Source organism: Microcaecilia unicolor, chromosome 7 (genome assembly GCF_901765095.1).
Source record: "Microcaecilia unicolor chromosome 7, aMicUni1.1, whole genome shotgun sequence".
Taxonomy (NCBI): Eukaryota; Metazoa; Chordata; class Amphibia; order Gymnophiona; family Siphonopidae; genus Microcaecilia; species Microcaecilia unicolor.
Window position 1 is genome coordinate 21,387,061 of NC_044037.1, and position 24,175 is coordinate 21,411,235.

The 24,175-nt window shown below is 44.3% G+C and overlaps 1 protein-coding gene across 1 annotated transcript in view; it reads right to left on the minus strand.

Annotated features, from left to right (window-relative positions):
* Positions 1 to 24,175, minus strand: part of LOC115474500 (phosphatidylinositol-binding clathrin assembly protein-like) — a 186,718-nt gene that overhangs the window by 101,785 nt on the left and 60,758 nt on the right. The window contains exons 5-9 of the mRNA XM_030209990.1: positions 15,086 to 15,188; positions 14,526 to 14,619; positions 14,253 to 14,368; positions 9,078 to 9,177; positions 8,397 to 8,438 (exon numbers count right to left, since the gene is read on the minus strand). Of these exons, the coding sequence (XP_030065850.1) occupies positions 8,397 to 8,438; positions 9,078 to 9,177; positions 14,253 to 14,368; positions 14,526 to 14,619; positions 15,086 to 15,188 (455 nt within the window). The remainder of the gene's footprint in view (positions 1 to 8,396; positions 8,439 to 9,077; positions 9,178 to 14,252; positions 14,369 to 14,525; positions 14,620 to 15,085; positions 15,189 to 24,175) is intronic.

Genomic DNA, 24,175 nt, shown 5'->3' on the forward strand with positions numbered 1-24,175 from the left:
AAATGAGCAGCAAGGCACATGATGATAATTCAACAACCTCCTCCTGTCACTTTTGCAAGAGTGCTGGAGAGTCTCAATACCGTGCGGGCCTATCTGGAGGCCACTGGATGTCAGCACTATGACAGTTTTTACCGTCTGGCAGATATGTCTATGGAACTCACAGACCCAAGAGTCTACAGAGAACTATAACTGATTACTTCAAGTAAAGCCTAATGTCAGTTAACTGAGACTGTATACTGTACATATAACAGTACTGTACATATGTTTATCAGATGTCAAGCTTCTTTGGGTCACAACGATTAACTTCTAAGGTTTGCTGAACAGTTGATTAAAGTTGAACAAACACGTCAGGCGGAGTCCTGAGTACGTGGATCCTGGGTTTGAATTCGACTATCATAAACGTTTACAGTCACCTCATTGATTGAACTAAGACAGCACCGTGTGTGAGCGCTCATCAGTAAAGATTGGTGATTCATCGTGAATCTGCATGGACCTAAAGACTATGGGAAGGTTTACTATTGAATATAGTGATGAATAGATACCATCGTACTGGACATTGGGTTGAGAGTTGGTGTGTACAACACGGTACAGGAGAGGCCGATTCATACAGTGAGGAAAGTGCTGGATTATTTTATGTAGTATGTTTTATGCATATTATATGTGGGATGAATGCTAGTGTATGAATGTGGTTGATTGATGACATTGTGTATTGTATAATTTGATTATATTTAAGATATTTAATAAAGATTTCACTTATTTGATAAATATTCTAACGGTTGTTTAGTAATTTACATTATATATATATATATATATATATATATAATTGTAAACCACCATGATGGTACTGCGAATGGTGGTATATTAAATTTAAATAAACTATGAACTAACTGTAAACATATATTTTGTTAAAATTTGCTGGGGTTTTTTAAAGCCATGTGATAGAATAAACAAATTTAGTTTTCATGTATTACCACTACCTTTTTTGTATATAAAATCATGTAAATTATGACAGCAATAAAATAAACCTTCAGCTTTAATTTCTATTTTCACACTGCAGGAATACATTTTTAAATAGCAGACAAAGCACATATCTGAATCAAGTTATCCTGGAAGACATTTTTCACTAAGTAACACAAAATCATTGCATGGCTTCCTCAAACCACAGGAGCTACATTTACAAAAAGGACAACACTTTTTTAGCCTCAGTTCCATTAAAAGGGCGCTTATTAATTCATACTCGTATCTAAGTACTTGGGGTTGACTAGGGGTGCAATTTTCACACTTTGGGGATTTGTAGGTTTTTGGTAAGACATCAGACTCTCGCAGTTTCCACAGATGCTATGCAGCAGATAGGTCTATGGCCACACTCTGAATTCCGATAACAATAAGCAGCAAAAGCAACTTTACCATGTGAACACAGGTAGACAGAACCAGGAAGTATATATAGTGTTAAGATTTCATACTTTTTTCCTTGCCTCAATAACTTCTCCTTTCTCTTCCAGCACAATTGGTACCAGTACTGGGTTTCTAGCATCAAAAGCCTTAATTCACAACTACCCAGACATTTTACTCTTCTATTTTAGGGGAAGGGAAAGGGGATGGGACTTGATATACAACACAGTTTACATACTATATACAGGTGCTTATTTTGTACCTGGGGCAAAACAGGGTTGGGTGACTTGCACAGAGTCACAAGGAGCTGCAGTGGGAACTGAACCCAGTCCCCTATGATCAAAGTCCACAGCACTAATCACTAGGCTACTCCTCCTTCTTACTGCTCCTAGCCTATGGCAAAAAGATACAGGAATATTTTGGAGATTGAATCATTCACCTTGATTTTCCCCGGATCCAGCCTAGAAAGGTGAAACAGGGCGTCCCCTGTTGGGATTTACAGCTGCAGTTCGTAAAGAATGCTGGACGCTGGTGGCAACTGACAGTGTAAATGGTACAACAGCGAACATATCAAAGTTAAGTACCACATTGTGGGCATTCATATTTTGCTTCACTGAATGTACTCTATATCTGTAGAAGGTATTTGTCATTTTTCTATGAGAATCTGAGTGTAGTTGTTTTATGACTTATGATTGAACGGAGCCTCCTATGATTCTCAAGGCTTGGTCCTTGCAAATAGGAGTGACTCTGATATTCACTGGTCTTTTTTTCTCCACTTATCAGATATTGTTGTTTACATGGGCTCTAAATGACATCCCTAAAGATACAGAACATATGAGTAGAAAACTAAGTTCATAGATTTTGATATTGAGTTCTGATTTTTTACATAAAAAGGGAAAACTGTATAATTAACCTAATTTACAGCTCCATCTGTGTTTTCTGTGACCACCAACAATCTACACCACCCTTGGGAAAGCGAAGATACTTACCTATCTGAACAACAGGCCTTATATTCTCACAAGTGGGTGACGCCAACCGTGATGCCCAGTCCGGGACTGATAAGTATAAATAGCACTTTGTGGAGCACGAGACGCTCCACTGCACACATGCGAGTGACTTCCCACCTGCTGCAAGAACACAGGCATGACAGTTATATACTAAAGCAAAAAGGTAAAAATAAAAAACAAGACAACTCCAAGGGGAGGTGGGAGGGATTGTGAGACTATAAGACCTGATGTCCTCGGAGAGTACCTGCTACAGGTATCTTCACTTTCTCCGAGGCCAAGCAGGCCTACTTAAACTCACAAGTGGGGAATCCCTAGTATCCAGGCTCACCAAAAACAAAAAACACTGGTCAACTGGGCCTCGCAAGTGAGGACAGTACTCAGATTAACTGAGTGAGTGCGCAGCCTGGAACACAATAAAACGGACATGGGGGGTGGAGTTGGATTCTAGACCTAAAACAGATTCTGCAACAGTTTTACCGAACTGACAATCATGTCAGCTATCCTGCTCCAGGCAGTAATGAGATGTGAATGTGTGGATTGAAGACTTCGTGGCAGCCTTGCAAATTTCTTCAATACAGGCTGACCGCAAGTGGGCTACCGACGCAGGCACGGCTCTGACATTTTAAGCCGTGACATGACCCACTAGGGTCAGTCTAGCCTGGGCATAAGTGAAGGAAATGCAATTTGCCAGCCAATTAGAGATGACGCATTTCCTGAAGGCAAGCCCCACCTGTTGGTATCAAAAGAAATAAACAGCTGGGTGAACTGTCTGTGGGGCCGGGTCCACTCTATCTAATAGCCCAATGCTTGCTTGCAGTCCAAGGTGTGCAAGGTGCTCTAGCCAGGATGGGCATGAGGTCGGGGAAAGAATGTTGGCAAGAAAACTGACCAGTTTAGATGGAACTGACATCACCTTTGGCAGGAACTTAGGGTGCGTGCGGAGGACTACACTGTTGTAAAGGAACTTAGTAAAAGGAGCATTCACCACTAAGGCCTGAAGCTCACTGACTCTACGAGCTGAAGTTAACAGCCACCAAGAAAATGACCTTACAGGTCAAGTACTTCAGTTGGCTCGAAAGGATGTTTCATCAGCTGGGTGAGAATGAGGCTGAGATCCCATGATACTGGTGGAAGATTGACAGGGGGCTTTGACAAAAGCAAATCTCTCATGAATAGAACTAGAGGCTGTCCAGAAATGGGGTTACCTTCTACACGATGATGTTAAGCATGCACTGAGGTAAACCCAAACAGAGTTGGTCTTAAGACCAGACTCAGATAAAGTGTAGAAGGTATTCAAACAGGGTCTGTGCAGGGCAAGCAAGGAGATCTAGGGACTTGCTCTCATACCAGATGGCAAATCTCCTCCATTTGAAAGAATAACACCACTTAGTGGAATCTTTCTTGGAAGACCCAGGAGACACCTTTCAAAAGGCCCAAAGAAGCAAATTCTATGCTGTGAGCCAGAGATTGAAGGTTGGGATGTAGAAGAGATCCCTAGTTATGAGGGTTGGAAAACACTCCAATCTCCACGGTTCCTCGGAGGACAAACCCAAAAGTAGAGGGAACCAGATCTGCCGAAGCCAGTATGGCACGATCAGAATCATGGTCTTGCGGTCTTGCTTGAGTTTCAACAAAGTTTTCCCTACAAGAAGTATGGGAGGATATGCATACAGAAGACCTGTCCCCTAATGGAGAAGGAAGGCATCTGTCGCTAGTCTACCATGGGCCTGAAGACTGGAACAGAACTGAAGAACTTTGTGATTCAAATGAGTGGCAAAGAGATCCACCAAGGGGGTACCCCATACTCGGAAGATTTCCCGGACAACAGTCATGCTCAGAGACCACTCATGCAGTTGGATAACCCTGCTCAGTCTGTCGGCCAGGCTGCTGTTTTTGCCCACCAGATAAGCCCAATGCGAGCCCAATGCCACATCCGGACGGCCTCCTGATAGAGAGTGTGATCTGGTACCCCCCTGCTTGTTGATGTATTACATGGCAACCTGATTGTCTACTTGAATGAAAACTATTTGGTGAGACAGCCGAATGAAAACTATTTGGTGAGACAGCCGATCTTTGAAAGTCTTTAGAGCGTTCCAGATTGCCTAAAGCTAAAGAAAGTTGATCTGATTTGTTTCCCGGGCGGACCAAACACTTTGAGTATGGAGCCCATCTACTTGAGTCCCCCAGCCAAGGAGGAATGCATCTGTCAGCACCTTCCACAGCTGATGAATTTGGAATGGAAGTACCAGAGTCAAATTGGATTGAATGGTCCACCAGTAAAGTGAGCAAACAAGCTCTAGGGACACTCGGATGACAATCATCTAGAGTTCCTGTGGCTTGATACCATTGAGAAGCCAGGGTCCATTGGGGCTGATCTGCATGTGAGACGTGCCATGGGTGTGACATGCACTGTGGACGCCAAGTGGCCCAAAAAACATCTGCTGAGCGGCTCAAACCTTGGATAGCCGTGCAACTAAAAGTGTCCCTCTCAGCCCTGGAAGGTAAGCTTGAATCCTCAGTGTGTTGAGCAGGGCTCCTATAAATTCCAATTGTTGAGCTAAAATGAACCCAAAGCTCTAGCACCTGAATAGTCCTCTGCATGGACTCCCAAGCACCATCCTCCGAGGTGCTCTTCACCAGCCAAACCATTGAGATTAAGGGAACACATGGACTTCCAGTCTGCGTAGCAACACTGCAACTACCACTAGAACATTTTGTGAAAACCCAGGGAGCTGATGCAGACAAAAGGGCAACATGTGAGACTGCAAATGATGTGTTCCCAGCCGAAATCGAAGATATTTCCAGTGAGATGCAAGTACTGGATGTGGGAATAGGCTTCCTTCAAGTCAGAGAGTACAGTCAATCCTTTTCCTGGATCATGGGGAGAAGTGTCCAGGGAAGCCATCCTGAACCTTTCTTTGACCAGGAATTTGTTTAGAGCTCTTAAGTCTAGGATGGAACCCCCCCCCCCCCCCCGAGTTTTCTTCTGCAAAAGGAAGTACCTGGAATAGAATCCCTGCACTTCCTCTCCTGTGGAATGAGCTCAACCACCTGGGCTTTCAGAGGCTGAGAGTTCCTCTGCAAGTACCTGTTTGTGCTGAGAGCTGAAGGAATGAGCTCTCAGCTAGCAATTTGGAGGTTTCTGATACCAACTGAGGGAGTATCCGAGACGGACTATTTGGAGAACCCACCGATTAGAGGTTATAAGGGGCCACCTTTTGTGAAAAAACGTCAGACTCCCTTTGACCGGCAAGTCATCCGGGACATACACTGGTAATGCGGCTATGCTCTGCTGGAGCCAGTCAAAAACTGGTCTTCTGTTTGACTGAGGAGCAGCATGGGCCTTGTGCACAAGCTGTTGACAAAAATAAGCGCGCTGGGGTCAGGCCTGAACAGGCTGGTGAGAACAGTGGTGTACTATGCTTCAGCGTATATGGGACCTTCCTCACTTGCCAAAAGACCTCCTGAGGAGACTGATGCAGAGAGGTGTATGGCGGGAGAGAAAAGAGATGGTATTGTGTGCTTTTTGATCTGGGTCAGTGGACCTCAACTTTCTCTCCAAAAGGTTATCCACCCCCCCCCCCCCAGCATGGGGCATCTGCCACCTCTGCTGGAACCAACTGTCCAAGTCAGAAAACATGCAGCCATAAGAGTCTGCGCATTGCTTACTTCGGGCAGATATCCTGGACCCCACATCAAAAGTGTCATAAGTGCCCCTGGCCAAGAACTTTTGAAACCTTCTGCTGCTTGGCCAACTGACGAAAGTGACTCAGCTTGCTCTGGTTGGAGCGTGCTAGTTAAGTTTAGCATCTTGCGCACAGAGTCTCACAAGTAAACGCCAATGAAGAGCTGGGTAAGACTGAATGCGTGAGATGAGCATTGAGGCCTGGACCATCTTCCTCCCCAAAGGAATCAAGGTTCTAGCTTTTCTGCTGGGGGCACCAAGCCTAGTATCTAGAACTCCTGGCTCTTTTGAGGGCAGATTCCACCACCATGGAATTGTGAGGCAACTGAGGCTTATCAAATCCAGGTGTGCTGTGGATCAGGTACAAGGTATCGACCTTCTTGGGCAGTACCGGCCCCCACAGAGGGGACTCCCAATTCCCAACGAGGACTTCCTGGACTACCTCATGGAGGCGGATAGTCACAGCCTCCCCCCCTAGGAGACTACTTGTAGTCCAGGACCTCAAGCATCTTGGCCCTGGGCTTATCCTTCACTTCCAAAGGAAATGAAATGGCTGCAGCCATTTCCTTAACAAAAGAAGGGAATGAAAGGCTCTCCAGAGGAGACTTTATCATTTCAAGTGGAGGGGAGGGCTCAGAGGAGATTCACACAATACTTCTGGGTGGGACTGCCAAGACCAAACCTGCCTCGACGAGAAGCCATGACCTCTAGAATGGTGTCGAGAAGCCGGTTACCGCCTTGACTCCAGTGAAGTTTCCTCTATTGGTGTCAGTGTTGGAGGCTGCATCGCAGGCTAAGGGCCAAGCAGGGCAGCAACAGGAGGAAGGGTAGGTGCAAGCACCTCCGATGCACACCATTGCAAAAGGCCATCCAGCAGGTCAGGGAGCAAGGCCCTGAGGCACTCATCAAGGGCTGCCACTGGGAAAGGCTGGGGTTCCAACTCAGGAGCAGGCTGCAAAGCTGCCGGGGTCGATTCGGTAGCTGGGTCCTGGATGCTGGGCAACCGACGCATCAGCACTCTCTGTATAAAAAGGGAGAGGTCCTCCCAATGCAGACACTTCTCAGGTGCTGAATCTCTCAAAGTCCTCGAGCTCCCAGCACCATGCGTTGAGGGGGAGCGATGACAATGTTTCTTGGCCTTAGCCCGAAGCTTGTCATCGAGGCTCCTCAGTGCCGATGAGGACAACATCGAACCCACATATCGCCTCAGGGTCGGGTCCAATAGTGGATGGTCCCGGGGGCTCTGTACAGCAGGAGGCCTCAAGGCAGGTGGAGACCCACTCAATGCATAACTGCTCCCAGTGTCTAAGTGTCTCACAGCAGCCATGTTTACTGACACTCCCAATGTAGGTGCGATGCTTGATGTTCTGGAACCAGACTTGTTGAGCCACACTGTAAACCTAGGTCCTCTTCTTCAAGCAAAGACACAGTTAGCCAGGCTGTGGTCGGGCTCAAGACACTGAAGAGACCAAGAATGTGTGTCTTTCCCAGAGATTGTCCGATTGCACCAGGTATCATGCTTGAAGTCACTGGGAACCTCGTGGACATGGGATGGAAAAATTTTCACAGCTAAATTAAACGAAGCGATGGTGCCTGAAAAAGGGTTAAGGCACCAGAAAAAAAAAGGGAAGAACCTAGCCGTAGACAAAGCCTAAAAATGGCTGTGTGACAACGGAAAAAAATAAGTAAACTTAAAACCGGGGAAAACGAAACTAAGAAAATAAAGGAGGGAAACAAAGGAGTTCCACAAATTGGAACACAATAGAGAATCGAAAAATAGCCGGAAGGCACAAAAGAAGCTCTTTGGACCGAGCAAGTGAAGAGACTGTAAAAATAAAAATAAAAAAAAACCCCTTTCATTCACGCTGTAAGAACTGACGTGTCCGCATTCTAGCAGCAGACAGGAAGGCACTCTCGCATGTGCAGTGGAGTGTGTCTTGCGCTCCACAAAATTTTACTTATGTTTATCTTAAGTCCCGGACTGGGCAGTGCAGTCAGCATCACCCATTTGTGAGAATAGGCAGGCCTGCATGTCCTCGGAGAAAACAAAATATACTCATTACTGATTTCACTCTCCTATCATTACCACCAAAGCAAAATGTCTTTCCTAAACAAAATGTATTTTAGAATTCACAATATGAATATATATAATGTATCTTTCATGAGTAAACATGAATTTCCATATATAAATATATGGAAGAGAATGGTTTTCTCAGAATGAATATGATGAAAGCACATCAACAGGTAAAAGACAAAGGGAAAACAAAATAGAATGAATAACTGGGTTAAATTAACATGAAATGTACACTGACCTGAGTAAGATCTGGAATGTCACCCTGATCAATTCCAACTTGCTGGGATCACAAAAAAGGAAAAAAAGTGTACATTACTACATGCAGTGGCAATGAATAGAGAATCATGGAGTCTGAATGTTTACATACAAGTTAAAGCATAGCAAGGGACATTACTAACTTTCTGAACTGGTACAGTGGCACTTGCTGATACTTGAGAGCCTAGGGAGGGATTATAATGTGCATGTTAAATAAAGAAAATTACACAAATCTTATTATAGGTTGCACAGCAGTAAATACCTTTCATACAAAGGATTAATGTGACTATATAACCCAGTGTCATTAAAGTTAACATTTTTTAATTCAAGTTAGCAAGATTTTCGTTCTTTAAGACTACTAGCCCAGTATTTTCTAAGTAAAAATTTATGAGAAATAAAATTCACAGTATTTTAGGCTGATAATAGATTATATTTTATAGTGCATAAAACCAAATTGGAGACTGCATATTAATGAACTAGATTATCCTATAAGAATCTGCATTCAGCAGTAAAGTAGGAAGATGAATTCACCACAGAAATTATGCAAATATTGTTAGGATAATAAACTGCCAAAATAAAATCTGCAAACTCCTTCACAAAGCATGCTACTGTACCAGTGCTGATAGCTGAATAAAGCCCTTGATGGGAGAGTAGATCTCTTTACCTCAGCCACTTTGAGAAATTCAGATAATTTGTCATTCTGGCAAGGAACTTTTGTAATATCAAGGCTTCTTGCACTGGTTCTTTTCATATCAAAATACTTTCTACAAAAAAGTTAAATAATGTTGAAAAAAATGCAAATAATTTTCTTATATAATAAAATCTACTTATGTTTTCTAACACGTTGGGTTACAGGTTCAGTCGTAAGGCCATCATCCAAAGCAAAATAAATTAGTCTACTCTGCCATGAAAAGAACCTTCTTTTAGTGAATGCTACACCCCAAGTTGCATTCTTGGAGTTTCAGACTCCCACTATAAAGCATTACTCCCCTAAACCTAAATTCTCAGGCTCCAAGTGGTGGATGGGATGTGCTTTGAAAGGACAAACAGGTAGCACAGCGACTAGAATCAAAACAAACAGGAGAAGTGGAGCTACACTTGTACTTCTCAGTGACTCACCTTAAATGGTATGACTAGCTACTTCTTATGCTCTTAGGAGTTGTAAGTAGTACAATACTAGTTGCACTGTCATCAGATATGGTTACAGGAAGTAAAGTTACTCACTTGTAGCATGTTCTCTGAGGACAGCAGGACACACCATCACAGATGGGAGACACCATTCCATGGAGCCCCTGTACTGCAAGCAACCGAAGTTCCAGAAACTTTTTGCAATGCCATCCATGCACATGCACTCACCTTACCTCCCACCTTTGCTGCGCGGGACCAGGCAGCAGAATACAACAGCTGATAGAATACAACTCCTAGGGGAGGTGGAAGGGTATGTGGTAATGTGATTTGTCCTCAGAGAACATCTGCTACAGGTGAGTAACTTTGGTTTCTCCAAGGACACGCTGAACAGGCATATTACCACAAATGGGAATCCCTACCGAAACAAAAAAGTGGGAATAGAAGGCCTGCAATAAGCAAGGTACAGCCTGGAACAGAATAAAAATGGTCTATGGGTGGAACTGGATTCTAGACCCCAAACAAATTCTGCAGGACTATCTGACCAAACTGGCTGTCATATAGGGAATCTTGATCAAGACAGTAATGACAGGTACATATGTAGAGCAAAGTTTAAGTTGCAGCTTTGCAGATCTTCTCAATGGAAACCACATCACAAGAATTATAGTTAGCCCTGGTCATATATCAGCACTCATTCTGCTTGGCTACTATCTGGAGCAGCTCAGCAGTCTACTCCAGGACCAGAATGTCTGCGTACTCCACCACACTGTGCACTAGGTTCCCCACGTAGTTGGTAGGACTGTATGTGGGAAATTAATATAGCACCTTGGTAAACCTCCTCCCAAAAGATTCCGGAGTCTGAGTATCCTCACCAGGAGTGCCAAGATGTAAGGCTTGGAGCTCTTGGTTCTTTTGAGAGTGGATTCAGCTTCCATAGAATGGTGAGATGAGGAAGCTGCTGCTTCTCGAATCTGGAAGCCTTCTGGACTCTATGTCTATCTTCTTTTGAATGGGCTGCACAGAGACGGGATGCCAATGTGCCTGATGCCGCACATTGGCACAGTCATGGCCTCCTTGGAATCAGCCAAGAATGTCCAACGTCTTGGCACTGGCCTCATCCCTGACCTCTAAATGAAAAGGGACGGACTTTGCCATCTCCTGTAAAAAGATTGTAAGGAGATCCAGGGAAGACTTCCTTTCATGAGGTCGAGTAGGATCTGAAAGTCTGTGCCTGTCAGACCACTGGACTCACATCCAGACTCTGGGTGAGAGTGCTGAGGAACTGAGAAAATGTCCTCACCTGATGGGCTGGAAAGGAGTACAGTCTCAGTCAGCACTGGCTCCGATGTCTGATAGAACTCTAGCATTGAGATATGGTCAACAGGCAGGGCATGGGCTTCTAAAATGGACAGAAGCAATACCAAGGTCGACATCTGTTGTCCTCATCTTGCCATCGCATTGACCCAGCACCTGTTCCTCGAACAACATGGCTCAGACCTATCGTCAGCCTGCCAAGTTTATTCAAGAGCCTCCTGTGAGGAACAGTGTCAAAGACTTTGATGAAATCTAAGTAGATTACATCTATTGTACGCCTTCGATTCAATTCTTTGGTCACCCAGTCAAAGAATTCAATGCGATTCGTCTGGCACGATTTACCTTTGGTAAAACCATGTTGTCTCAGATCTTGCAACTTATTGAATTCCAGGAAATTCACTATCCTTTCCTTCAGCATTGCTTCCATTACTTTTACAATAACCGAAGTGAGGCTTACTGGTCTGTAGTTTCCAGCTTCTTCTGTCAACCCTCGTTTAGTTTTTTGATTAGTCTCAGTTTCTGCTGTGTTGGTAAGACGTGATTTGCTAAGATTGTTGTTTTCATTGCTTTCTTTTCTATTATCACATCTTGTCTTTAGCTTTAGATGGGGGTGACCACTGAAAGTGACCTGCCTCCATATGCCACCCCTGCCTTCTAGTTTAAATGTGTAGAAACATATTGTCTAAATTTCTCCCCAAGGATTTTTTTTCCTGCCACAGTGAGATGCAGCCCATCGATACAATATAGTCTTCTGTTTTTCCATGTATTGCCCCATCTTCCTATGTACCTAAAACCTTCTTGGTGATGCCAGACTTTGAGCCAGCTATTGAAATTTTCAGTACTTTGCAATCTTTTCTCTCCCTTTCCAAAGGTAGGTACTTCTTCAGAAAAAACTATTGTTTGTACTAAAGGTTTTAACCCCTCCACAGCTCCTAAAAAGCTCTCTGCGCTGCAAGTGGGGTATTACTGGACAAGTCATTTGTTCCCAGGTGGATAAGAACATCAGTGTTTGACTCCTTAGTTTCTTCTCTGATTATAGTCATTATTTGCTTGTACTCCTGGTAACTGAGAAGCCTGGAAGGAAATTCGCTTTGCATGGCCCCTTGAACTGTGTTTCAAAGTTAATGCCTCTGATAATGGAATCCCCTAGTAGCAACAGTTTCCTGGTATGAGTTTCATTATTAGAGCTTTGGGGGGTCTCTCTCCTCTTTCTGCACCTTCATTGCTTTTTGTGCCGCCTCAGTTCTATTTTCAAGGGCATCACAGTGCTGTAATGGAGCAAAAGAATTCTGTAGAGGCAACACTTGTGAGAGCGGATGCTTCTGTTCCACATACCGTAGTCTACCTGAACCTACTGTGAACCATCTTTTCATAGGTGGTTTTATCCTTCGAGGCAGTGGCGAGAAGTTGGTATGATTCTGTGCAGTGACAGAAGCTGCTTTAAGTGCACCCAATTCCTGCTTTAGTTTGAATATTACAGCAAGAGTTAGCAGGGTGTAGGACAAGACGCAGTTAGAAAAACCTATCCTCTTTAATATCAGAGCTAGGTAGGAAGGGAAAGGTTTTTTGTTGTTTTTTTTTTTTTTTTTTTTTGGGGGGGGGGGGGGGCAGGGTTAGAAGACAGAGAAGTACATCACAATACAGATTCACAGGACCAATTCATTAAGCAATAAGCACTAAATTCAAGACAATAGATATATTAGATAGCTAAACTTGTAGCCAGAAAGTTGAGAAATTAGAATAAAATAATCAGAAATCACTTAGCAATATTTTGGTTCAGGTCCAGCACATGGAATGCTACAAAGTGGTCTATGTTTCCCTATTCAGAGCCCAACCCCCCCTCCTGATGTGCAGTGATTACCTCACAGTGAGTCAGCCAAGTGCTGTTATAAAAAAAAAAAAAAAAAAGTTCTCTATGTGTGGCCAGCAATGATACAGTCTGATATAACCCAATCAGTTTGATTCAACAATCAAATTCAGATTGAATATAACTTTCCTTTTGTAAATCTAAATATTCCCAATAATTATAGCAGTTTCATCAACGTAAAATTCAGATTTAAAACCAGTTGGGAGACTAAGGACCAAATACACAAAGCTTACCTTGCTATTAACGTTTGCTTTAGACTAATTCTAGCCAGTCTAAAGCACACATTTAGGTAGCTAGTATTCTAAATGAGCTAATTCGTAATCTAATGCGTATTCTACGGGATGCACAGCTCCAGAGCAGCCCTAATTTAACGATCTTTACAGCTGCTGTGGAGCTGTCTGAGAGGACAGAAGCACAACCAGGAAGCTATAAAGGCTGGCTGCTTGTGCTTCCTACCTACCTCTCACCTCCCGGTGCCACCTTTTAAAAAGGTTTTCCCCTGTGATACAGTGACCCCCCCCCCCCCCCCCCCCCAGAACTTTTTTTAAAAAAGCATTTTCCCTGGTGGTCCAGTGGACCAAACCCCTTCCCCTGCGTAGGCATACACCCCTCTCTCCCTCCCACACCTGGCCCACATCCCTCCCTGTACCTTAGAACAAGGTGGAGGCAGGAGCAGCGGCTCCCCCACCTCCTGCCTCGGGCTGGTCGGGAACAAAATGGCGGCGCCCTGCGCATTCTGGGATGCACTGGGCAGGGCTACACACCAAAGAAGGGAAAAACTCCTTATATGGTTTTTAGCCCTGCCCAGTGCATCCCAGAATGCAGTGCAACAGCCTGGGCGCCACCATTTTGTTCTGGGCAGGCCAGAGGCAGAAGGGGGGAGCCGTTGCTCCTGCCCTCCTGCCTCCACCTTGTTGTAACGTACAGGGAGGGGTGCGTGCTTGCACAGGGGAAGGGGTTTGGTCCACTGGACAACCAGGGAAATTTTTTTTTTAATGGTTCAGGGGTCAAAGGGTGGGGTCATGGTCCACTGGACCTCCAGGGTAAATTAACAAAAAACAGCGACGGTTCAGTGCATCAGAGTTGCCAAATGGATTTGACAGTAGTGTCTACTACTACTTAACATTTCTAAAGCTGGCTGTTAGCGATTCACTAAATTTTAGCGAGGCAACCATATTTAACAGTTGCCTTTGTGCATCGGGGCCTAAGGCTGCTTCTTTTTTTTTTTTTAATCCTAGAACTGGCAGAACTTGTGCACAAAAGTTACAATGGTACAGCAAGAGTTAGCAGGCTGTAGGACAAGAAGAAGTTAGAAAAATCTATCCTCGCTAATATCAGAGCTAGGCAGGAAGGGAGTTTTTTTTCTTGTTGTTTTTGTCTTTTTTTTTGGGGGGGGGGGGGGGGGGGGGGCAAGCACACCTTAATGAAAGACCCCTTAAATGACAAATTTGAAAATTAAAACAAATATTTTATAATGCCTTGCTTCAAGAATCTTTATGAAGGTTATATGAGAGCTCATATTATAGTTTTCACATACCTAACAGATTAATAATCCCCTCATTGTATGCTGCAAACAGCCTAATTGAATCTTTAAAGAGAAGCATGAAGCCAGCATTTATCACACCATTGGTCAGCTCATTTGGATTTGCCTGCACATAAAAAAAAAAAAGAAAAAAAAAAAGTCAGGGTCAGAGTCATCATTACTACACAAATACTATCCCTGTCAAATCTCCAACTAAATTTTAACTACAGAAAACATTAATACATGCCACATGTTTTTTTAATTAAAGATAGCTAAATGCTTACATCAAAGTCTAGAAGAGCATCAAGCTGATTCTGAATAATGGGAAGGGTCTTCAGCAATTTCTCAGTATTCATGGTTCTCATCACTCCATCTATCCTAAAACATAGAAAAACAGATCTATAAATATACAGCAGTTTCATATATTTATTTATTGCATTTGTATCCCACATTTTCCCACCATATGGCAGGTTCAATGTGGCTTACATATTGCTAAAAAGGCGGTTACAAAATTTAAATTTGTAGAAGTCTAGTACATAATGCAGAAGTACAATAAACGCTTAGGTTGATATATTAGCATATTGTGAGAGGTTAATATTATTGTTTCCATTTCTGAACTTTTTGTGATGTATGGTGGTGTGGGATTAGGCAGAACCAGGGGGGGGACAGACTTCTTGAAAAGATGTGTTTTCAGGTTTTTCTGAATTGTAGGCAGTTTTCTGTGAGTTTCAGATATATACTTGTTATACTGGATTTTTTTGAATTGTAAACATACTTTGCTGACTAAATTTATAGGGCAAATATAATGTATTTCAGATATTGAAAATAATTTTAAATCACATACCCTCTTTTCATTTTGGTGAAGTCAACTGCTACAAGTCGGTAGGAAAGTGCTTTTTCATTCAAGTACCTGCTGTATCGCCTGATGAAAGTAGACATATCATAGCCTGAAAGAAGAGTTACACATAATGGAATTTTTTCAAAAGAGGACAATGTACTTTTCTTCCTGTAAAGTAATCTTCAAATGCAGTTTTGCTACTTTGAACTAATTTTGGAGCACAGGGCATGAATTTAATCTTGTGGCACCTCTATCCCCACTATCACCACCTACTCACAAAAATAAAATCTACTGAGAAAGAAAAGCAAGGGCGTGAGAGCAAAATGAAGCAGAGGTCACATTGGCAAAAAGATTTCAACTTGACAGCCATGACCACTGCTGGATAAAGTGGATGGCGCCTAGGGCCCTGAGAAATAAAGGAGCCAGTCCAGTTGCTCAGGTGCAATTGAAGAAATATATGCAAATAAAAGGAAGTTAGAGTCTGGAGAATCAGTCTCAATCCATTTTGTCTCTCCCAATATACATCCCCCCCACTCCCCATACACGCTCTTCCTCAACCACATCCCAACTTCCACCATGCTGGTGGTGACCAACATTACTAGCATTTCCCAGATAGACTGCAAACCACAGCGTAGCAGAAGAAGGGATGGCATGTGCGAGCGCCTTCCCGCCTGCCGTGAGAGCACAGGACCGCCAGTCTAATACTATAGCATATGAAAAAAGAGGAGACAACTCCTAGGGGAGGTGGAAGGGTTTGTGAGAATTTAAGGCCTGCTGTCCTCAGAGAATACCTGCTACAGGTAAGTATCTTCGCTTTCTCTGAGGACAAGCAGGCTTATAATTCTCAAAAGTGGAGCTATCAGGCTCACCGAAAACAAAAACTGTAGGTCAACTGGGCCTTGCTATGGTGAGGACATAACATGGACCAAACTAAAACCATATACAAACTGTGTGAGAGTGCAGCCTAGAAAAGAATAAAATGGGCCTAGGAGGGTGGGAGCTGGATTCTAGACCCTAAACAAATTCTGCAGTACTGCCTGTCCAAACCGACTATCACGTTGGGTGTCCTGCTTAAGGCAGTAATGAGATGTGAATGTGTGAACTGAAGATCATGTTGCAGCTTTGCAAATTTCTTCAATGCAGGCTGACCGCAAGTGGACTACTGACACAGCCATGGCTCTGAAATTGTGAGCCTTGACATGACCCACTAGGGTCAGCCCAGCCTGGGCATAAGTGAAAGTGAAGTTACTTACCTGTAGCAGATATTCTCCGAGGACAGCAGGCTGATTGTTCTCATGTATGGGTGACGTCCGACGGCAGCCCCAGGAATGGAATCTTCCTAGCAACAAAGTTTGCAGAGCCCATGCGCGCACCGCACATGCGCAACCGTCTTCCCGCCCGAAGCACGAACGTGCCTCAGTCAAATTACAAGCAAAGACAAGGGAAGAGACAACTCCAAAGGGGAGGTGGGCAGGTTGGTGAGAACAATCGGACTGCTATCCTCGGAGAATACCTGCTACAGGTAAGTAACTCCGCTTTCTCCGAGGACAAGCAGGCTCACTCAAAACAACAAACAGGGTCAACTGGGCCTCGCAACGGCATGGACATAAAGATTGACCTGAAAAATAACAACTGATAGTGCAGCCTGAATCAGAACAAAAATGGGCCTAGGGGGGTGGAGTTGGATTCTAAAACCCAAACAGATTCTGCAGCACCGACTGCCCGAACCGACTGTTGCGTCGGGTATCCTGCTGAAGGCAGTAATGAGATGTGAATGTGTGGACAGATGACCAAGTCGCAGCCTTGCAAATCTCTTCAATAGTGGCTGACTTCAAGTGGGCCACTGACGCTGCCATGGCTCTAACACTATGAGCCGTGACATGACCCTCAAGAGTCAGCCCAGCTTGGGCGTAAGTGAAGAAAATGCAATCTGCTAGCCAATTCGAAATGGTGCGTTTCCCGACAGCTACTCCCCTTCTGTTGGGATCAAAAGAAACAAACATTTGGGCGGACTGTCTGTGGGGGCTTGTCCGCTCCAGATAGAAGGCCAATGCTTGCTTGCAATCCAATGTGTGCAACTGACGTTCAGCAGGGCGGATATGAGGACGGGGGAAAAATGTTGGCAAGACAATTGACTGGTTCAGATGGAACTCTGACACCACCCTGGGCAAGAACTTAGGGTGAGTACAGAGGACTACTCTGTTGTGATGAAATTTAGTATAGGGAGCATGGGCTACCAGGGCTTGAAGCTCACTGACTCTACGAGCTGAAGTAACAGCCACCAAGAAAATGACCTTCCAGGTCAAGTACTTCAGATGACAGGAGTTCAGTGGCTCAAAAGGAGGTTTCATCAGCTGGGTGAGAACGACACTGAGATCCCATAACACTGGTGGAGGTTTGACAGGGGACTTTGACAAAGGCAAACCTCTCATGAAGCGAACAACTAAAGGCTGTCCAAAGATAGGTATACCTTCTACACGATAATGAAAAACACTAATTGTACTAATTCTTTTTACATCCTTAGCAAGATACGGCCTCCAGAACTGAACACAATACTCCAGGTGGGGCCTCACCAACGACTTATACAGGGGCATTAAAACCTCTTTTCTTCAGCTGGTCACTCCCCTCTCTATACAGCCTAGCAACCTTCTACTTACTGCCACCGCCTTGTCACATTGTTTTGTCGCCTTCAGATCCTCAGATACTGATCACCCCAAGATCCCTCTCCCTGTCCGTATATATCAGACTCTCACCGCCTAACACATACAGAATTGAAGCGGTGCAAAGAAAAGCTACGAGAATGGTATGGGATTTGCGTTACAAGATGTATGAGAAGCGACTTGCTGACCTGAACATGTATACCCTGGAGGAAAGGAGAAACGGGGGCGATATGATACAGACGTTCAAATATCTGAAAGGTATTAATCCGCAAATGAACCTTTTCCGGAGATGGGAAGGCGGTAGAACTAGAGGGCATGATATGAGACTGAAGGGGGGCAGACTCAAGAAAAATGTCAGGAAGTACTTTTCACAGAGAGAGTGGTGGATACTTGGAATGCCCTCCCGCGGGAGGTGGTGGAGAGGAAAACGGTAACGGAATTCAAACATCCGTGGGATAAACATAAAGGAATCCTGTTCCGAGGGAATGGATCCTCAGAAGCTTAGCTGAGATTGGGTGGCAGAGCCAGTGGTGGGAGGCGGGGATTGTGCCGGGCAGACTTATACGGTCTGTGCCATAGCCGGTGGTTGGGAGGCAGGGATACTGCTGGGCAGACTTATACGGTCTGTGCCCTGAAAATGACAGATACAAATCAAGGTAAGGTATACACAAAAAGTAGTACATATGAGTTTATCTTGTTGGGCAGACTGGATGGACCATGCAGGTCTTTTTCTGCCGTCATCTACTATGTAATTGCACTAAGATGAACTCTCACGGAGTTGGGTCTTAAGACCAGACTCAGACAAGTGCAGAAGGTATTCAAGCAGGGTCTGTGTAGGACAAGAGCGAGGATCTAAGGCCTTGCTGTCACACCAGACGACAAACCTCTTCCATTTAAAAGAGTAACTCTTTTTAGTGGAATCTTTCCTGGAAGCAAGCAAGACTCGGAAGACACCCTCCGACAGACCCAAGGAGGCAAAGTCTACGCTCTCAACATCCAGGCCGTGAGAGCCAGAGACTGGAGGTTGGGATCAGAAGCGCCCCCTCGTTCTGAGTTATGAGGGTTGGAAAACACTCCAATCTCCATGGTTCTTCGGAGGACAACTCCAGAAGAGGAGGAAACCAGATCTGACGCGGCTAGAAGGGCGCAATCAGAATCATGGTCCCGCGATCCCGCTTGAGTTTCAGCAAAGTCTTCCCCACCAAAGGTATGGGAGAATACGCATACAGAAGACCCCTTCCCCCAATGAAGGAGAAAGGCATCCAATGATAGCCTGTCGTGGGCCTGAAGTCTGGAACAGAACTGAGGGACCTTGTGATTGGTCTGAGCAGCAGAGAGATCAATCAAGTGGGTGCCCCACGCTTGAGAGATCCGACGTACCACTCTCGAGTTCAGAGACCACTCGTGAGATTGCATTATCCTGCTCAGCCTGTCGGCCAGACTGTTGTTTACGCCTGCCAGATACGTGGCCTGGAGGAACATGCTGTGACGGCAAGCCCAATGCCACATCTGGACGGCTTCCTGACATAGGGGGCGAGATCTGGTGCCCCCCCTGCTTGTTGATGTAATACATGGCAACCTGATTGTCTGTCTGAATTTGAATAATTTGATTGGACAGCCGATCTCTGAAGGCCTTCAGAGCGTTCCAGACCGCTCGCAACTCCAGGAGATTGATCTGAAAACCGGTTTCCTGGAGGGACCAACGTCCTTGAGTGTGAAGCCCATCGACATGGGCTCCCCACCCGAGGAGAGAATATGGTACCCCATACCATGAAAAGATGCCAAAAATACCATAGAAGCAATTAGAGGTACCGGGTACACTGTAGATACCGGGGTAGCTGAGGCTAGTATGCAAAGGTGTGGCCAGTATCAGTGTGCAAAGAGAGAGAGAGAAAGAGAAGGGCAATCTTTACTGCTGTAGAGTTCTGATAACTGTTCCAGTCATGTAAGAACTACTTGGCCAGGCAAGCAATAAGAGAGAATGAAATAAAATATGCCCCATTGGAAACCTAGCTGAGCCCACAGTTTCTAATAGGATGGATAAAACCAGCCTTGAACCTGTAACCTTCAGGATGAAAAGCCAGCCAGCCAGCCACCCTCCTCAACAAAACTAGTTTGATGTAAACAGTACACACACAGCAAATGCCACCAGGGTAGCACAGAGGGTGCAGGATTAACATGGAAACAGAGAGAAACCTGAGAGGCCTGCACTAGCCTCAAAATGTAACATTTCTCACAGAAACATGAAGTCAACAGCCCTAAGCCTGACTACTAAACAAACTGTACTGCCATGCTCTGAGAAAGGGGAAGAAGGAAAGCGTGAAAAACCTAGAGTAGGATCCCTAATCTGGATCCCTTTCTCCCTTCCATTAATGATGTACACACACCCTGAACCTCATTTAAGGAGGGTCCAGAAATATTCTTAGTGAAAATCACCAAGTGAAGCACAGGCATCTCTCCCACAAGACTTTCAGATAGTCAGTACTTTCCAAGCTCGCAGCTTAAGGCTCTTGTTGCCACAGAACACCTGCAGGGGACTAATGGGTCTCCGACCTTGTCCCTTGAAAGCTGTGGGAAACCTGAGGACTCCCACAGGAGTCTGCAAACCTCCCCAGGCCTCCTTTCAGCCCTTAAATAACCAATATGAAGAAACAGAGTGATCCACACCAGTTCCCCAGTCACATTTCTGAAAAGCCTACATATAAAACTACCTGAATCGCAAGCAGATCAGGCCCCAGGGGAGCGCTGGGGCTTCAGCACTGCCATGTGGAGTGGCAAGAAAGATGGAGCCATCAAGCGCGCACGCACACCCAAGAAAACAAGTGCCCTGCACCCACCAAGATGAGCTGGTAAGAAAGGAGCACATTGCTCCACGGAGTTGGGCTGTACAGTGGAACTCCAGCACAGGAAACTGTAGCAGCCCAGTGGCTCCCACACTGGGAGCCGCTATTGCTCTGCCCACTGGCACAGATAGGATAATGACTACTCACCCTTTCGGGAATCGCTGTCACATGCCAAGTCGGTCCTCACACCATTCAGCCAGTACTGCAAACCGGCATGAGCTTACCGTGCTGGACAAATCTCAGATTTTTTTTTTTTAGCAGTGCTCAAACGGCATTTATTTTATTTTATTTTTAAGGCAGGAGAGGACATCAGAGCAAAAGAAACCTCAGACTCCTTTTAAAGTCAGGAGAGTGAGAACCACAAACCCCAGTCAGGCAGAGAAAAGGGGTTGAAGGGGGAGGAAGGGAGGGACCTGGCACCACCAGGTGTGCACCCAAGTCCCGTGACACCTCAGACCCCAGAAGCTCAACTAGACCCAGGGGACCAGGCCAGGAGCCAATCAATCCAGAGCTGCATAGATATGACCATGCACCTGCTAGATAAAGAGAATACTGAAGTTAAAGTGACTGCACATGACCACATATAGTAAACCTCTGAAGTTCTCTCTATCTCCGCCTGCTGGTAGAGGGACATAACCCACAAGTCTCTGGATTGAGCTGTGGGATGCTATGGAATATCCCCTCGCCAGGGTTAAGTGTGGTTTACATTCTAGATGAGATAAAAGCCAATAATGTTAGTGTGAGGTATGAGACCAAACATATTAAAGGAAAGGATAATGGATGACACTAGGAGGTAGAAGTCAATGGATTGTTATGAAGCAGTCTTTGGGAAGAGAAAGGTTTTTAGCCTCTTCCTGAAGCTAAGGTAGCTGTTTTCTGTTCTGATGGCAATAGGTAAAGAGTTCCATATTTTAACTCCAAGTACAGGAAATAGAGAGCAGAAAATCTTCTGATTTCAAATTGTCTTTTGAAACGGTGATGCTAGCATCAGTTGTTCTTTCAATCTGTTAGACTGGACCAAATATAGCGAAGTGGTAACAGTTCAGAGGGGAAACCCGGTAAGATTTGAAAAACTAAACAAGTAGCTTTGAACCAGAGTCCTTCTGCAATGGGAAGCCAGTGCAGTTTGTTAAGATGAGTTGAAACACAATCTAATTAGTCTAGCAGCTGTATTCTGTGTGATTTGCAGTTTTTTTTTCTGATATTGACACTTAACAAGAAATAGCAAGCTACAGTAATCCAAGTGAGGTAGGACTAACATTTGGACTAGTAGTGCTAAGGCTTTTTGGTCAAAGAATGGTCTAACTAGACACAGCCGTCTCATTTTGAATAGTGTCTTCTTCCATAGCTGGTTAATATGGGAAGAGAAGGTGAGTGAAGAATCAAGCAAGACCCCTAGTACTCTGATTTCATCCTCAACTGTAAAAGCTTTGACCACTGGACAAAGATATTGATGATGGGACCTCAACTCCCTGATTTCAGAACCATAAAACCTTGTTTTTTTGCACATTCAATTTCAGTTTATTAGTCAGAGCCCAAGTGCTAACAGCAGTCATGCCATTCGCTACAGACTGAGTTGCATCATTGTTTGATGCTGTCACTGGTAAGAGAGAGGCAGGATGTCATCCACATACGATAATAGTAGTTCATTAAGACCCAGGTGTATTGAGGCAAGGGATGACAGAGATTGAACAGGATAGGTGAGATTCCTGTGGGACCCTGCAGTTAGGTTGTTTTGCTTGACAGAATAGTTTCTATTTGAAAGGAATTCACTGAACCATTTGATCACAGTCCCTGTTATTCCTATCTGATCCAGGCGTTCGAGAAGCAATGTGTGGTCAACCACATCGAACGACGCTGATAAATAGAATTGCTGAAGAATTACTTGGTCGCTTTTGCAAAGGTGTTGTTTGACATATGTAGTTAGAACTAGCAGCAATGATTCCACACTATGTGACGATCTGAAGCCAAATTGTGACAAGTGTAATACAGAACATCTTTCCAAGAGTTGTTTACTGATGTAGGTTTCTAATAACTTTAGTAAAAATGGATATGTTTGCCACTGGACAGTAGTTTGCAAGCAATATTACGTCTAAGCCCACATCCCTTCAACAGCAGTGAGAACAATTTTGCCTATATCAGGAGGAAGAGAGTCAGTTTTTAACATTTATTTGTTGCATTTGTATCCCACATTTTCCCACCTCTTTGCAGGCTCAATGTGGCTTACAATACATCATGAATAGTGAAAATACATGAGAAAGTATAAACTTAGTATAACAGAGGATTCTGGGTAACTTGATAATGATAAAACATGATAGTATTTTAACAAGCAACATAGTAAGAAATGTTTAATATATAAGAATTATATAAAAAATATACATTTAGTAATAGTAGAGGATCTAGGGTGACATGATGATGAAAAAACATGATAGTAGTTTGGTAAGCAAATACTGTAGAGGTCGTTCTGGATATGTGTACAGGGGTTCATATTTGTTAATCATTTTTGTATGCCTTGTTGAAGAGATGGGTCTTCAGTAGAATTCAGAAGTTGGCTTGTTCATAGATCGTTTTTAGGTTGCGCGGAAGCGCATTCCAGAATTGTGTGCTCAGGTAGGAAAAGGTTGACGCATGTGTTAGTTTGTATTTAAGACCTTTACAGTTCGGGAAGTGAAGATTAAGGAATGTACGGGATGATTTCTTCGCATTCCTGGGTGGTAAGTCTATCAGGTCTGACATGTAGGCTGGTGCGTCTCCATGAATGATTTTATGAACTAGGGTGCATATTTTGAACGTGATGCGTTCTTTGAGCGGGAGCCAGTGTAGCTTTCTTGTAGGGGTTTAGCGCTTTCGTATTTTGTTTTACCAAATATGAGTCTAGCTGTAGTGTTCTGAGCTGTCTGAAGTTTCTTGATTAAATGCTCTTTGCAGCCAGCGTAGAGTGAGATCAACAAGTAACCAGTTCACTGCTTCCATAGGGATGGATTTGAGTAGGTATTTTGGGAACTGATCCAGGGAGCAGTTGGCTCAGGAGCATTTCAATAGCAGTGATCTTACATCATCAACTGTTAGTGCTTAAAAAGATTCCCAGGGAATCTGCAGAGAGGCATTCATCCCTTGAGATTTAAAACAAGGCTCTCTTTTGGTGCCACAAATTTACAGTGGCCCATGCCTCACTCGACAGATGACACAGCTCTCAAGGAAAGCAAGTGTTAGTCTCCTTGACCGCCTGCATTTTTAAAGCTGAACCATCGGGAGATACCATAAAGGCATCTGAAAAAGACTCTGCAAAGCATAACCACAGCATATGATCTCCAGAACCCACTGGTCTGAGGTCCCCAGGGCCCACTCCTGATGAAATAAGCAGAGCCAACCACCCACCTGCATCTTCCAAAAGTGAGTCCACATCCTCTCATTGGGGACCTTGAGTCATTCCTTGTCAAGTGGACCAATTTTAAAGGTCATCCCCACCTCACCATCTCAGATTTTGATGAAATTTGGTACATAGTTTCTTTATGATAAAAAACTAAGCTGTGCAAAATTGTAGTTCAAAAGACTAAAAATTGGAGGTTCTAGGGGACCTCAAGTAAAGGGTT